Source organism: Myotis yumanensis, unplaced genomic scaffold, assembly GCF_028538775.1.
Source record: "Myotis yumanensis isolate MYYU_CA2020_CCGP unplaced genomic scaffold, mMyoYum1.0.hap1 SCAF_19, whole genome shotgun sequence".
Lineage (NCBI taxonomy): Eukaryota > Metazoa > Chordata > Mammalia > Chiroptera > Vespertilionidae > Myotis > Myotis yumanensis.
The window spans coordinates 17141392-17158091 of record NW_027223770.1 but is presented as its reverse complement, the minus strand read 5'-3'; the positions used below and the strand labels follow the sequence as shown (position 1 = coordinate 17158091).

General features: G+C 53.3%; 1 protein-coding gene across 2 annotated transcripts in view; it reads right to left on the bottom strand.

The window, feature by feature from the left end:
• The window catches only part of FLI1 (Fli-1 proto-oncogene, ETS transcription factor), a 124168-nt gene that overhangs the window by 40792 nt on the left and 66676 nt on the right, over positions 1 to 16700 (bottom strand). For both annotated transcript variants that reach the window (XM_070399159.1, XM_070399160.1), the window contains exons 2-3: positions 12758 to 12966; positions 2834 to 2988 (exon numbers count right to left, since the gene is read on the bottom strand). In XM_070399159.1, the coding sequence (XP_070255260.1) occupies positions 2834 to 2988; positions 12758 to 12966 (364 nt within the window). The remainder of the gene's footprint in view (positions 1 to 2833; positions 2989 to 12757; positions 12967 to 16700) is intronic.

Sequence of the window (16700 nt, the reverse complement as noted above, 5' to 3'; positions counted from 1 at the left end):
TTGGCAGGCTTATTGGGTAGGAGTATCTGTGCCACCTTTCAACCCCGTCACCCTCCCCTAAGAGTCTGGGCAAAACTGGACATCAGAGCTTCTGCCGTTGCCCTGGTCTGGCACGGTCCCCTGCTTCTCCTTGGTGATTGCTTGTGAGAATTAGGCTGGAAGCGGCTGTGTCTACTTTGCAAAGTGCCCAGCAGCAGGCTCTGCATGGGGTGGTCGCTGCATGTGTGCTGAAGGTCAGGGGTAGGGAGCTGGAAAGAGGAGAGTGAGGAGAGGGGAGTCCGGAGTGACAGGTCATGGGCTGCTGCCTACTGTCATACTACAACCCAGTGCCTGCAGCCCAGATCTGGGGTGCCTCCTGTGTGACCCCTGCTCCACCTGTCCTGTTTTTCACTGAACAAGAAAATCCTACAAAATGGATTTTATCTTCATTCTCCAGATGGAAAGTGGAGTCTTGAAAGGTTAAGGCCTTAGCTCGACCTAAATCCAGGTCTGAGCGGGGGTTCCAATCCAAGTCTCCCCAAGACTTCATTTAGAACAGGTGGGTGGGTCTTTTCTTCTCACAATCCTTCCTGAACTCACTTCCTGAACTTATAGCTCCATTGTATAAGTCAGAGACAATTGGGCATAGACCATTGGTAACTGGAAATAATTTTGCACCATTTCAGAATTCTAAAGAAAAATGGAGGAGGCTGGGGTGGTGGGCTATGTAGCATACTATTTTATCTGATCTCCTCTGCTTCTTCTAATTCTCATTTTTAGCGTGCAAGGCCTCAGATCCCACGCTACACCATGTATTTAATGTATTTATTTCCTCCCTTGCTTGGTTGGAGCTCTATCACAGTATTATTTCTCTCCCTTTAGAGCACAATGAATTCTAAATCTTCCTCTCTGGATCATGCTAACCTCTTCCAAATTTCCTGGATGATTGGTCCCAGTTTCTTCCTATCTGAACTTGGACCTGGTGGTTAACTAGGGCCCTGATTGATACTTGTCTTAAAATCCCACCGTGGGTGCAATAGGTTCCTCCACCGATGTTTTATTGCCTTGATCTGTGGACATTATTGCCCAGTGAAACTTCCCCTCATGTCCAGCAGGCTGGCCTGGAGGAAGCCACAGTGTCTGTGGGTAATGCCTAATGACTGAGCCAGAGGGAAAGCAGGGAAGTCAATCCATAGCTAGTGAGTTCATTATATGAAGTGCTTTAAAAATCCCTTGCTATGAACTTCACCGTTTTCATTATTACTGCCCTAGTTACCTTGGCCCATTGCAGACTGACATTTTGATATTCTTTTTGAAGATATTTCAACAATTACTTAGAGTTGAAGGGCCAACCAAGCAGTCTGACCATCTTTGTCCCTTTCTCCTACGCCCTCCCCAAAGAGTCTACAGAAATGTACACATTGGGTTAAGACAATCTCGGATCCCCTAACCCTTCCGTCCTCAAGATCTCCTTCCCACGCTGGCCACTGGTGAGGCTGGGGAGTTCAATACCAAACCACCAGAGGCCTGGTGAGGCTTGGCTTGGTTTGGCTTGGCCTTGGGGAGTCCGCAGAGGCCCCACCAGGCCCACGGCAGTGCGGTTCCATTGTCTGCCACCTTCTGATGTGAAGGCAGAAGACACGGTTCTCTTGGACATGACAGATGCACCTGAGCTATAGACATTCCTAGCTGGGGTCCTGGGGGAGATCACGCATGAAGTGACATAGGCCACGCAATGTGGGTGAAGCCGTTCAATGGCGCCCGGCACCCCAAGGTGCTCATCGACGGAGCTACTCCTTCTCCTCCTTTGTGAGCTCACGTGCTTGTGGAAGAAGGAAACTTAAAAGGCTCGTGAGCAGCTTTGAGGTCCTACGGGGCACAGACACATCCCCGTTAGCCACGGGTCCCCACCCCTCCCACCTTGAACTTGGCCCAGCACACCAGGGTGTAGCTGTAGTCCCAGGAGACGGGGAGACACAGTTTCCCATGGAAAATGAATACAAAGGGCCTGGGAGGAGTGGCCCACACGAAGCCACACCTTCTAGACCAAGAAGCAACTGCCTTTGGATCTCCTCAGAGAGATGTCTAATCCTTGCCTCACACACAACTGCGTTTGTATTTTTCCAAATGGAAGGGGCTTTGCCTTCTCGGTAGAGTTATTTTGGTCAAATGACTCTTAATCTCTGCCCTATAATTCACGTTGCTTAAGGTTTGGACGTTCTAGCTCCTTCTACCTGGCACCAACCCCACACGGTTCAGTTTTCAGACTCCCTTTTGGACCTGGCGGCGGAGCTTGCTGGTCTAGCCGAGGCCGAGCGTCCAGCCAATACAGGGAAGGCTCGAACAATGAGTTTATTTTCTGTACCCAACTGCACTAATACCTAGGAAAAAATAGGCTTTTTTTACATAATGACATAACTCGCTGCACACATGGTAAGGCACTCCATTTGTTAAATATAGTTATTTCTATTTTGAGACTGAATGCGCTGGCTATAATTTTGGAAAGGTGGGACCCTGTGGATGCCAGGAGCGCATGCCCGATGGGCACGACAGGCCTCTGTAGCCACTCTGCTCTTTCCAGGGAGGGTGGGCACGCCTGGGGCTTCCCAGGGCTCCTGCTCTCTGTGTCGGCCTCGCCCTATGGGACCAGGCACTGGCACAGAGTCTGTGATGGGATCTGCACTCAGGGTTCTGGTGACATTTGGACAGGGTCTTGGAAGGAAGCTGAGGAAGAAGGCGAGGAACCAGGGCACCAGGTAAAAGTTGAGATGCCCTGGGGACAGGTCTGCCCTTCAACTACTCGCCCAGAGAGTGAGGACGTGGATGCCCGCCAGCAACCTGGTTCCCACGGTACCTGCGGGGACGATCACCCTCCTCTCATTGGTGGTCATGTTGGGAGGAGGGGGGCCGTTCTTCTCGTCCATGTAGCTGTTGTAGTTCATGGCATTGGACTCGCCTCCACCAACCAGCTTGCTGCATTTGCTGACGCTGCAGTCCACCGGAGACTCCCTAGATGGAGAAGAGACAAAGGCCAGGAAGTCATCACTGCCACTGTGGTCCCCACAGCATGGAGCTCACCCTGGCCAATCGCTCAGAGAACCGGAGTCATTTCCCAGCCCCACCTGGTGCAGGATGGTGAGGATGCTGCTGAAGCCGCCTTATTTCTTTTTTTAAAAAAACATGTTTTTATTGATTTCAGAGAGAAAGGGAGAGGGAGAGAAATATTAATGATGAGAATCATCCATTGGCTCCCTCCTGCATGCCCCCTACTGGGGATCAAACCTGCAACCCTGGCATGTGACCTGAACTGGAATTGAACCAACCTTGACCTCCTGGGTTCATGGGTTGATGCTCAACCACTGAGCCACACCAGCTAGGCACTGCCACCATATTTCTATTCTCCACACTACCACCAGAGTTTTCTTCTAATCCCAGCCTGGTCCTAGAATTACCGTACTTAAAAACTTTTGGTAGCTCCTACTGCCCTCACACTAGAGTCTGGACTTCTCAGCACAGGACTGCAGCTCCCACCTGCCTGCAGCTGACACTTTTCACCTTGTTACCAGACAGACTACACCTGGCTCCCCATACTGTGTCTGCATTGGTCCTTGGACTGTCATGCCCTGTTAGCTTGGCAGGTGCCCAGGCCCTTGCGGGATGAGGGAGTTTCCTGGGATGGTGACATTCCCTTTTTGTAACCTCGATATAGATGATCGCCAGCTTTATACAGAACCTTGTACAGGGGATGAGTGATAGCTGTTTCCTGAGCGAATTATTTCTATTGCATGCATATCATTTCAACACATTTTTCATACGTTGTTCTATTTGAACTTCCCAATAGCCATCCAAGATAGGCCTGGCAGGGTTAATGGGTCCTTGCTATGGTTAAGGCAACTGAGAGGCGAGGTGGCTGGGCCAGGGTCACCCAGCTAGTACAGGTGACAGCAGGGTCTTTAATGTTAAGCTTCCCCATCCAAACACACATGCGGAGGAGCTGGTTGCTGGGTGGAGGAGGAATAGAATCCAAGAACTTCAACCTGGTATAGAGAGGCTGTGGCCTTGTGGCGTTTCCCAGCCCTGGCACCACACCCACAGGGGAAGTATACAGAGGTGCACAAGGGACAGGGCCAATCACCCAACCTGGTCTCAGAGTCTGTAGCCCAGTTAGCCCCTGAGGTTTTGCAAGAGGCTGCTCACTGGCTTCCGTCAGCAATAAGCAGCCATCTGGAGATCCGAGCTCGAGGCCTCCTGGCGCCCAGAGCAGGTTGGCAGGACATGCCACATACCCCAGGGCAGCGTCACGGACCCTCTCCCCGTGCCCAGCCATCCAGCCCTGTCCTAGCTTTCACTCGCCACTCAGCAGCAGCAGGACCAATGCAGGCAGCCAGGCCAAGGGGAGGCTGCAGCTGCAGGTCTACGGAGCAGGAAGCTCCGGTTCTTCCACGCGGGAGACCAGCCAGCTCTCTCAAGAGCTCCAGACCAGCCTTCAGATCCAGGAGTTCAGATGAGGTTCAGATGACAGCCGCCCAGCTCGGCCGCCCAACCCCTCCGGCCTTCGGAAGGCCTGGCCGCTGCCTCCCTCACTCTGCTGTGGTCGGGGACTGACCATCAGGAGGCCCCAGGCAGCAGGGCGCTGCCAGATGGGGTCCCGTTCCTCTCGCAAGGCGGTGGCAGTAGCTCCACTCACAGGGAGAGCAGCACAGCCACGAACGCAGAAGAGGCGGGGGCAGCCCTGCGGGGGGGACTCGGGCAGGCCGGGGAGGCTGAGCACATTCAATAAAGTAAATTAAATGAATTTGTTTCTTAATCTGAAAGGAAAAAAATATTGAAGATCACTTATCATGGCTGGGAGATAAATGCTCCACTGAGATATTAGAAGTCAGACAGTAATTTTTTCCTGATGTCGTACAGAGGGGAACATGGGCTGAAAATGAAAATAAGATGTATAACTTACACATGTTAGAATTTAAGGTTTTACTATTCGCCTACTGTTTTTCCAGGCAGAGAACCAAGAGCCAGCCGTCAGAAACCCAGACTGTTGAAGGTTTAATGTCCCCGTGGCAGTGCGAGGGAGGCAGTAGCTCATCAGGACTTTTCACCAGGGGTTGGCCTTTGGCTTCTGCTGTTTAAGGACTTGGCCTGAGATGAAGCCGTCCCTGAAAGACCCTGGTCCTGGGTCTGAGCTGGGCCATGGCCAAGCTCACTGGGCTCCTCATGGCTAACCGCAAGTGAGGGTATGCGCACGCACACATACATACATATGCATGCAGACATGCACACAACAACACATACATGCACACCCCAACATATACATACACACCTATGCACACATCCTCACCCCAGTGCACATTCGCACATGCATGTACACCCCAACACATGCATGCACACCCAACGCACACACACCCATACACACGCATACCCCAACATGCACGCACATACATGCATGTCCAATGCACACCAACACATACATACACATGCTTAGAACATGTGTGCACACCCAGGTACATGCATGCACACATGCACATGCATGCATGCACACACATGCATATGCACACACCAGGCCACCAGGGCCTGGCAGCCTTTCTCAGCGTACTTGTTCACTGTGAAACAACTCAAGTGCAGCAGAAGTGGGAGGATTAAGTTGGCCTTCAACCAAGAGAGCAGCGTCTCATTGGCTGGGAACTCCGTGGCAAAGGGTGGGGTTGCCCGAGCACACACTTCCCCGGGAGGAAGCCAGAGCGCGAGGGACATGGGCAGGGACGATGCCTTTTAGCCTGGAGAGCAGCGTGACGGGGGAAGAGGCTGCTCTGTGGGCTGCTCTCCCCTTAGGGACCCTGGGGAGACGAGTTTCAAAACATCCTTTCCTACATCAGCCAGGCCTCTGGGGGTTTCTGGGCCCCAAACTGACCCCTGCCATGCAGAGGTGAGAAGACAGAACCTCAGAAATCCCTGCAGTGATAGCCATTTAGGCATCTCTGGCAGGGCCAGTCCTAGTGCCAGGAGTGGAGAAAAATAAGTTTGAAAAAAGAGAACATTTGGTGAAAGCTACCGGGTATGTTGCCTGGTAAGAAGAGGCACCTGCTGGGAGGTGGGTACCAAGGAGACAGGTATCAGAACCATGGTCAAGGCCAGGGTTCTCTTGCTGGGTGACTCCTGCGAGCTGCTCAGTGCTCAGAGCCTCCTTACTTCCTATCCCATAGAAACTGGCATCTGTCTGCTTCCTCCTCTTCCCTTCCTCAGCCCGTGTTCACACCTGCTCCCCAGCTGGGCGGGATGCTCTGTTTGAACAGGCCCTGTCCTCAGCCTCAGACCCCTCAGCTAGGATCTGCACTGGGGTGCCCTCTGGGAGAAGCCTGGCCCCCAGCCTGGACCGCGGCCCTTCCCAGGCCAGCCCTGCTCTGACGGCTCAGGAGAGAAGGAAGCCACACACACCTTTATTCCCATGCTCTCAGCCGCTCTGCCTCCTCCAGACGGCACCCCCTCGTGTGTGGCCACTGGGCTCCACAGCTACTGCTAAGGGGTGGGGGTGTCCAGGTGAAGCACAGCCTAAAGGCTGCTCTTTACTGAGGCAGCTGGCACCTGTGAAGGGGCCGGATGAAAACAAGAGGGAGGGGAGGAGGAGCACAGATGGAGGGAGGAGGCTCGGCCAGTCAGCTGGTCTACACCACCGCGGATTTGTATTGAGTCCTGCACTCATAGCTAGCACACGGCCGGGGCCCACCGGCAGCTGACGCACTGGGACAGGTGACAGGAGGGCTGGGCGGCCACAATAGGGCAGGGAGGAGGTGGTGGCTCCAACAGGTTAACTCTGAGCATGTCCATCTCAGAAAGCCACGGCTCAGAAAGCCACGGCAGGGAGGCCACGGCATGGGGGGAGTGAACCTTGCAGCCTGGCCCTTTATTTTCACCCCGGGACATAAACTCCGTCCTCCTCTGGTCCTATTTTTGCGTGTTCAGGGAACATTGTTTTACAGAGACCACTACTGATTTCCAAGAAGTGCCTTGCACACTGTTAAGCCGTTTAAAACAAGATGAGCAATCTTCAGTATTTGAATAAAAGGAGATTTCAAAGACCTCTCCCAAAGGATACCCCTTCGACCAAAAACATTTTCTCTATCTTCCCATTGAACTCAGGGCACCTTCACTCAGGGGGTGTCAACCCATCCACGAAGCTATAGCCGGGCTCACCATCAGGGATGCCCAAGACTCACACGGATCACGTGAAGTCTCAAGGCTACCCAAGCCACATGGCTACATTGGGACCTGTCATGTGTCTCTTCCATGTAATGTGTGCATGTTGTGCAAAATTAAGCAAATCTTGCCCTGCTGGCGTGGCTCAGTGGTTGAGCATCAACCTATGAACCAAGAGGTCCCAGTTCAATCCCCTGTCAGGGCACATGCCCTGGTTGTTGGCTCGATCCCCAGTAGGGGGTATGCAGGAGGCAGCCATTCGATGTTTCTCTCTCATCATGTTTCTATTTCTCTCTTCCTCTCCCTTCCTTCCTCTCCCTCAAATTAATAAAAACATATATTTAAATTTTTTTTAATTAAGCAAATCTGAGTTGTCCTTAGGATTTCTATAGGATCTATACGTAGATGACTGCAGATGATTTTTTGGTTTTGAAAAGAAGATGAAACAAGTTAAAAGCAAATTTCAAGAAAAGAAAGGAAATCGCCCGTAATAAAGCCATCGCACTGACCACATCCCTAATTTAAGGCCCATACATAGTAGATGCTCATAGCTTCTCGGGAATCCTGCAGCCGGCTTCTCACCCAGGTGTGTGTGGCATCCTTCACACTGCAAGCTTCAGCCCTCGGGACACCCCTTAGGAAGGCCTGAGAGCAGGAGTTACAGGGTGTGTGAGGCCGCTCTTCCTGTCTGTGAAGCATGAAGTGCCTAGGCGTCTAATAAGGGCATCCAGATCCTTGTGGGCAGAGTCACACGGGACACAGGGCCTGCACGCCAGGCACACCAGGCAAGCAAGACCTTGCGTCTCCTCCCCATAAACCCATACTCTCTCCTTCACGGATGCTGCCCCCAGCCCCGTGGCTGAGGCAGGATGCAGCTGAGTTACTTGCAGACCACAGCTTGGATCCAGTTGTGGAGCCTACATCCAGCACAGAACGTATGGCCCTGCTGTTTCAGAAACAATGCACACTAACAGACACAACCACACAGGAAGAGGAAGGAAAGAGCGCCTCCCGCTGCGGAGCCAGCCCGGCCTTCTCTGGCTCCTCATCCCTCAATCCCCCCCACTGCACCTTTGTTCAAATGACTTGCTCCTTGGATAAAAAGGAAGAAGGGGCCCTTGCCGGTGTGGTTCAGTGGTTGGAGCATCAGCCAGTGCACTGAAGGGTCACAGGTTCGATTCCAGGTCAGGGCACATACCTGGGTTGCAAGTTTGATCCCTAGCCCAGGTCAGAGCGCCTACAGGAAGCAACCAATTAACGTGTCTCTCTCCCACATGAACGTCTCTGTCTCTCTCTCTCCCCCCCTCCCTCCCTTCCACTCTCTCTAAAAATCAATGGAAAAAATATCCTTGGGGGAGGACTATTAAAACAAAACAAAAAAAGGAGGAAGGGCACTGTAGCTTCTCGGAGGCATCTATGGGCCTCAGGAAACCGGAAGGAGTAACTCAGAAACCCATGTTATCAACGAACATGGAGAGAAGTCCCTCTGAACCACAGGACGGTCCAAACTACTCTAGCCCAGTGCTGTCCACGCAAAGTAGAATGTGAGCCACACATACAGCTTTAAGTTCTCTAGCAGCCACATGTTCAAAATTTTCAAAAAGAGGTGAAATGAATTTTAATAACATATTAAAATATATGAACTCAATATAGCTAAAAGATTATTTCAGCATAATCAATATAAAAATAATGAAGGAACTATTTTACTCTTTTCCCCATATAAGCCTTCTACATCCAGTGTGTGTTACAGGTGGAGAGCACATATCCCTGTTGAATTAACCACATTTCACGTGGCTAGTGGCTGCTGCATGGACAGCACGAGTCTAGTCCGTGAGCCGAGAGATTCCCCCATTGTATCCTCTGCTTTGGTTTTCTCATCTCAAGTGAGGGCGGATCTTTTGCATGAAAAACGCCTTTATCAATAACACTCAGGGGATAGGAGAAGCTTCAGTGTCGAGGATGAGAGATTTCAGGAGCCTGGCATCTGTTGGCCCATGTTATTGCTTTTTGCAGATCAAATCATAGCATCTGACACGCTCCCATCCCAAGCAAAGACATTTTCCTGAAAATCCGCTCTTCCTGCTGCCCACCGGACCCGCTTCCATGCGAGCACTTAGCGAATATTTATGAGGTGCTGGCGACGGCTGTGGCGAACCTGCTGGGCTCCCAGAGTCCACGGCATCTTCTTCGTTTCTCCGGGGGCTGCGCATACATCCGTCTTCCTGAGCCTATGTTGTCACCTGCTGACGGTCTGGGTCAGGACAGGCCAATCCAAGGCAGGGGCCACTCTATGCAACCACACAGCCCTCCTCCATCTGCTGGGCGCCTGGAGCCGGGAGGGAGCGGCCAGGGGCTCTGAAATTGATTTCTGTGGGGACCCCCTTTGCCCAGTATTAGTGTCTGGGAGTGCTCGGGGCTTCCTTGAGCAGCTGAGCACAAACACAGGCTCCGTCTGAGGCAGAGACCAAGGCCTACCTGGGTCTCTGTCCTGAGGGCTCACACACTAATGCCCTACATGACCCCGAGTCAGCATCTTCACCTTTGAGCCGGGTTAGCCACACATTCATTCACTTATTCACTGAACAGCTATCTACCCAGTACCTCTCGTGTTCTCAGTAAAAAGTATGAAGCTCTGCCCGGCCAGTGTGGCTCAGTGGGTTGAGCGTTGCCCTATGAACCAGGGATCACAGTTCGATTCCCAGTCAGGGCACATATCCAGGTTGCCAGGTTTGACCCCCAGTAGGGGACATGCAGAAGGCAGCTGATCAATGATTCCCTCGCATCATTGATGTTTCTATCTCTCTCTCCTTCACACTTCCTCTCTGAAATCAATAAAAACATACCAGTATATATATAAGCTCTGCCCACATTTAATGGGGGATGTGATAAGAGCCAAGAAGAGCTAAAAAGAAGACTCAAGGCAGGCTAGAGTGACAGGTGCTGTTTTAGATCAGAGGGTCAGGGAAGACCCCTCAGAAGGTGACATTGAGGCAGAGACCTGAAACAAGGAAGGAGAGAGTCACATGACAAGATGAAGTAGGAACATTCCAGAAGGAAGGAACGTAGGGGAGAGACTCTGAGGCAGGAGTGCGCTTGGTACCCAGGGGCAGCTGGAGTCTCGTGTGGCTGGCGTGCAGGGAGGGAGTGAAGTGGGAGGAGGGTGGAAAGAGGGTGTGGGGGAGGTGCAGGAGGGACTTGGGCTTTTGCCATAAGCCAGGGAAGGATTGTGAGCACGACAGTCAGATGTTTTGAAAGGATGAATCTAGCTGCTGTGAAGAGCAAGTGGGGAGAGCAGGATGCCATGGTGTGTGTGTGTGGGGGGGGAGGCTGGAAGGAGAGTGCTGCTGGCTCGGCTGGAGGTGGGCGGTGCAGGTGAGCGGAGGTTGGATTCAGGCTCCAACAGACAGAACTCTCCCCCAGGGTGGGATCTGGGAGCTGTGGTGGCCAGGCCTGTGTGGGAGGCTTTGCTGGATGGTATTCCTTACCGCCGGGGGGAGTGTTGGCAGTAATGAGAGGGTGCACACAGAAGCACCGCACCAGGCAGAGAGGGAGGGAGGGAGGTGGCCCCCAGACCAGGAGCCAGCAAGCCTCGGCTCGGCTCTCGTGCCGCTTTGCCTCCTCTGAATCCTTAGACAAGTCACTGACCCCTCCGAGCTCAGGTGTCTTTCTATGTCAGGATGGAATTCCTGTGTCTGCCTCCTAGGAGAGTGGTGGGGAGCAAGTGCTAAGATAATATGGAAAAGTGACACACTACACCCTACCTACGCTGTGAGGAACGCATGATCCTTCTTGTCTAGGGGAGATACTCTCATTTAAGGGGTTTCCGGCTCAGAACCCCTGAGCCGCCCTGAAATCCGAGCTGTGAGATGGTGGCCGGGGATCCCAGGGACTGCTTTTGGTTAGTGGGAGAGATGTGGTAGGTCTGGGTGTTCCCACAGGCAGGTCTGAGACCAGGGCTGTCGGGGGTGGGGTGGGAGGGAGGGTGTTCCCTCCCAGCCGCACGCACACTCCCCTCTCTTCCTTCTTTAGACATATCCTCCGTGGTGACTTCATCCACCTCACAGTAAAATGCGTTAGAGAGGAAGCCTAAATCCAAATTCCAGCCCCAAAATACTATCTGAGCTTTAGTTTCCAAAGCCGTGTAGACATTTGCACCTGGATGTCCTACTGATGGCTCCCAAGGCATCTCCCAGGGATGCTGACATCTCTCCTCAAAGCATCTCTGCTCCCACCTCCCGGGGCTGCTCACAGCACCATCCCTCCTGCACCCATCTAGGCTCCTCATCTTTGATCCTTTCCTCTCAGATGCTCCCCCCACCACACACACACACACACACACACACACACACACACACACACATTCCACGCTTCAGTACTTGCTGGCCTGAGCCCTGGTGATTACCCCTTTGACATGCCCCTCGTGTCTCTACCCCTCCTTATTTCCATCATCATCACCACGAGCCTCACTGAGAACATTTCCATTTCTTTCCAGGGATATCTCAATAACGTCTTAGCTCATCTTCCCGACTTGCCCCTTCTCACCCTCTGTGCACAATGACCGTCAGCTCACTCGTCTGCAGTCACAGCCCCGATGACAGAAATGCCATGTCTGTTAAAAGTCAGTCTTTGCCGTGGAATGAGTTCCATCCTTTCTCAGCCTGCCATTTGGGGCCCACTCTTCCTCTCACGTGTATCCCCTTGCACTGCGGGCCCAGTGGATGACCGGGTACCTCATGCAGGAGGCCAACGGTTTCCCTTCCACGCCTTTGCTGGTGGTGACCACATGACCGCCCAGCACGTTCTGAGTCCTGGTCACCATCCTGGCTCCTTCCCTCCAGCATCAGAGCTGACCCAGGGAGCAAGCCTGCAGAGAAGTGAACCTCCAGCGCTCTTTTAGACAGGAGGGAGCTAGCGCCCAGACACAGGCCGTGTGCCCAAGGGCAGCGCCAGGACTGGACCTGGGCTCCCTGCCGCCACGCCCGCTCTTCCTTCCCCTGTGATTGTTCTCTCCTTGGACTCTCCCTCCACTTCTACGGGCACCGTCTTACCTTCCCGGGCACCACCAACTCCAAACCCACTTTCTAAGTGTGGTGGGTGACCCCTCACACAGCCAGCCCGTGGATGTGTTCACCTGTGTCATCAGGTGGACTCTGACTCTAAGATGGTGTGGTCATGCTCGCTCCGGCGAGACCCACACCGAGGGGTCAAGGACCTTCCACAGGCCAGGGAGGGGCGTCTTGTTGCTGAGTGATCCCCGTGAGGGTCTATACCTGGGCCTCCATAGCGTCTGCAGAGGAGGTCATGGGCCTACCCCAGGGAGCCAGGTGGGCTGGCCGGCCCTGCTCTGCCCACAGCCCTCACGTTGGTGTCTCTCACTCTCTTTTTTTCTCTCTATCATTTCACTCAGGCGCCCGGCTCAGCACCAGAGAGAACCTCACCTACTGCAGAAACCCCAAGTGCCACTTAGGTCAGAGCTGCCCACTCAGACACGGACAGCAAGCATGCCTCCAGCCCCCCCCCCCCCCCCCCCCGCTCCACCCCCAGCCCCTCCCCTGGCCTCGGAGCCGCGCAGGCCTGGCGGGCTTACCTGGATCCATTCATGTGGTCGTACTCCCGCTTGACATTGACCCTCACCGGCTGATTAATCCACTCCTGCTGTGGCGGGAGGGGGTTGATTTTGTGGGGCTGGCCGTAGTCAGGACTCCCGGAGGCGGTCATGTCGGCCTTGGGGAGATGGGCCGCTCCGTACGTGGAGTCGAAGAGGGACTGGTCGTCGCTCACCACCGAGAGAGCCTCCTGGAGGGCAGAGGAGGAGAGAGAAAGCCCAGCGTCACTCCTGGCCCAGTGCCACTCCTCACCTGCTCTGCCTCTGAGCTGGCAGGGCGGCCCAGGCCACTCCTCGGATGCTGATTGACTCACACTCGGGGCAAGTCTACCCATATGCAAACGGGATGGTTTCTTGGCAGGTCACCCTGGGTGATGGGAGTTTGTGCATTAATGTGGGGATGGGGGGGGGGGGGGTCCACAGGCGTGTGTTCATTTGTTGCATCTGTAGCTGGGACCCCTAGAAAGGAAGGTGGGAGCAGGAGGCCCAGAAACGTGGGTACACAGTGAGCATGGGTGGTGCTGGCACACTGGGCTCAGCCAGGCAGGAGCGGAAATGCCTCTGACCAGCTGTGGGGGGCAGTTAAGCTGGGAGGTTGGGGGTGAGAGTAAGCATTCATTTCACAGGTGAGGCCAGAGAGACCCACCCAGAGAGGTTATGTATTTAGCTCAGGGTCACACAGGGGAAGGGTGGGGCCCAGGGCTGTGGCCCTGGCTATTTTTGGTTTCTTTATCTGTAAACAGGAATAAGAATAGCTTTTTCAGAGTTGATAAGTGGGGTAAACCAGAAGACCTAGGGACAGGTGTCTAGCATGTTAAGAACTGCTCAGCAACATGCGTTAAGAGCTGTCCGGGATGTGTGAGTGTGTCTTGAACACCCAGGATTTTGATGGGAGGCCGTCTGCTCCCCGGAACAGAGGGCTTCATCAGGCGTTCTCACCGGACCCCTTGAGATGACAGCTTCCTGCCTTACTCCTGCCCAGGGATGAGGGCGGAACCTCAGCTATGTGGATGGGAGAATCCATTCGGGACCTTCTGAAAGAGGTTGCTGTTTCCCACTCGGACTGGCCTGGCCCCTGACACAGGTGTGTGGAGGTCACGGGCTGAGAAAGGAAACCTTGTGCTTCCAGAGGCCTTCTACCAACCGAAGCGTGAGCATGAGGTTCTCCCATTATTCCAAGTCCCCTCAAGTCACAGGGACCCCGGGTCACGGATGGGGCTGTGGGGCTCACTCGATCACAAAACTACTCAAAGTGAAGATGACCATTTTCAGAAAAGAAGGTGGTAAACTCTAATTATGACCTATGACTACACAATCTCCAGTTGTGAAGATGGGATGGACTCATACATGAAAAATACAGCAGTCTCTGGCGCATGCTACTGGTAAGCGACACCCCATCCATGTTAGTTAGGATGATGACTGGTGATCAAGTAAAGATTCTCGCGGGCTACCTGTTATGGGCTGAATTGTTGCCTTCAAATTCATCTGCTGAAGCCCAACCTCAGAGCCACAGAATGTGTCTGTCTCTGGAAGTGGGTTCTTTAAAGGGATGGCTCACTTAAAGCGAGGCCGTTAGACGGGTCCGAGGCCAATCGGACTGGTGTCCTTGTAAGAGGAAGATATGGACGCTGAGAGACAGCACGGACATTTGAGCACAGAGGAGCCACCACATGGAGAGTAGCGAGAGGGCGGCCACCTGCAGGCCAGGGAGAGGCCTCTGACCCTGCTGGCCCTTGACCTTGGACGTTCAGCCTCCAGAACGGTGAGAAAAATAAGCTTCTGTTAACTAAGCCACCCAGGCTGTGCTTCCAGGGCCATTCGTCTTTTGGTTATTATACCATTATCCGTATATTATTATCTCCATTCTACATTTCAGTTAGGGAGCAGGCCAGGCTCCACACCCCAAATCAGATTTTTGTTTTGGCTAATCCTGACTCGAGGATATTTTCCATTGATTTTTAGAGAGTGGAAGGGAGGGGGAGAGATGGAGAGAGAGAAACATCAATGTGAGAGAGACACATCGATTGGTTGCCTCCTGCATTCACCCCAACCAGAGCCTGCATCCAAGGTCTGAGGTATGTGCCCTTGAGCGGAATCAAACCCGGGACCCTTCAGTCCACAGGCCAACACTCTATTCACTGAGCCAAACCAGCTAGAACCCAAACCGGTTTTGAACTGTCATCCAAGCCCAGTGTTATGGTTCCGAGTTGAAAGTGTGACACTGGAATCATCCAGAGGGCTGAGCCCTAGTTCATGAATTCCCGGGGTTCTACACGAGGTGGGGGGCACATTCCCAACTGGGACCCCAAAAGACCCTCTCAGGGGCCAAGGCAAAGAACAGTCCCCAGTTCCACTACAAGAAGAGACGACCTTGAAGGAATCAGGTGTCATATTCTGCTCTGACGCGGGGCTTACATGCTTGGTACATCCTGCACGAATTCTGGAGTTTCCAATAAAGACTCTCTTCCATCTCTCTTCCTCTACATTAGGGGAGAAGATGATGGAATCACAGAAGCAGGAGCCCTGGGAGGCAGAGTTGGACCTAGAGATGCTCAATGAAAGGCGAAGGATCCCTGCCTTCATTGTCCACCCAGAGGGCAGGGCAGGGCAGGAGGTAAGAACAGGCAGGAGGGTCAAGATAATGGTTCCAGCAGACGGTAAAACCATGGTTCACATTCACAACCAGAGGCTGCAGCAGAGAGCAGCTTAGGCGAAGCTGGGCTATGGAGGCGACCGTGGAGCATGGTACACTGAGAAGGGGTCATTGATGAGACAATGCAGGTGAGGTAAAGGATACAAATGCAGTTTGAACTCATTGGGGATAGAAGTTTCCTTTAGAAGATAGGCTACAATCAAAGGGAACTTGGTCACGTGGCCACATCACAGGAAGAGAAAGCCCAGGTTCACCCCAGAACCGCTCACGCTTCTGTGTGTCCCGTCTGTGACCAGGTGTCCAGCGTGCACGCTTCCCCCTGCATTTCCTCGGCGATGACATATCCCCACGCTCTTCTTGCCTTTCCCGTCCTCGCATTTCCTGGTCAGATCCCGCTCTCTCTGAGGTTGCCAATGCTACCGCCATCCTGCCGCATCCCCTACTCAGATACCCCCGGAGCCCCTCCTCATCGACAACAGCAAACCCATTCTCATGGGCTTGTTTTCTAGAACTCAGCTCTGCCCACCCTCTTGTCCGGGGACTCCCTGCTGTCACTCCTGTCCCAGGCTAACTGTCCTCACTGCTCACTAAGCAAGGCCACTCGGTACACCTCCGTGTCTTAGAGTTCCTAGTCCCTGTTTGTGCCAGAGTGTCCTTTCACCTGGACACATGGCCGGTCCTTCCCACTCCTGAAACCTCCTGGTCCTGCCGTGGTTTGAGCTGAAAGCCAGGTGGGAATACTGCTTGGGTCCACACACACACACACACACACACACTCACACACACACACATACACACACTCACATACACACATATACACACACACACACACGCACATGTACCACACACATTCATACACACACACTCATAAACACACACATGCACACACACACACACTCACACAATTCTGTTCACAATCATAATAGACAAATGGCTTTTTCTTCCCCCACCCCCTTCCCAGCCCCAAATGGTATGGAGGAAGAATTGGTGGCTGCAGGAGGCTGGGAAGAGAGAAGAGGGGTGATGAACGAACGGTTCCCTGTCTGGCCTGCTGGACTGAATTAGAAAACCCAAGATAGGCAGGAGGAGGTCGATGAAGACCACCAAGTAGGAATAATGAATTTGGGGAGACAGGCCCCAAACAAGTTGGTTTGGGGGCCTGGTGAAAATCTGAATTGAGGAGAAAGCCCTCATGGCCTTTGCGAGGAAATAGCACCCCCTTTGGCCATTCAGGGTGGAAAGGCTTGGGGATAGAAGTTTGGTTATAACATC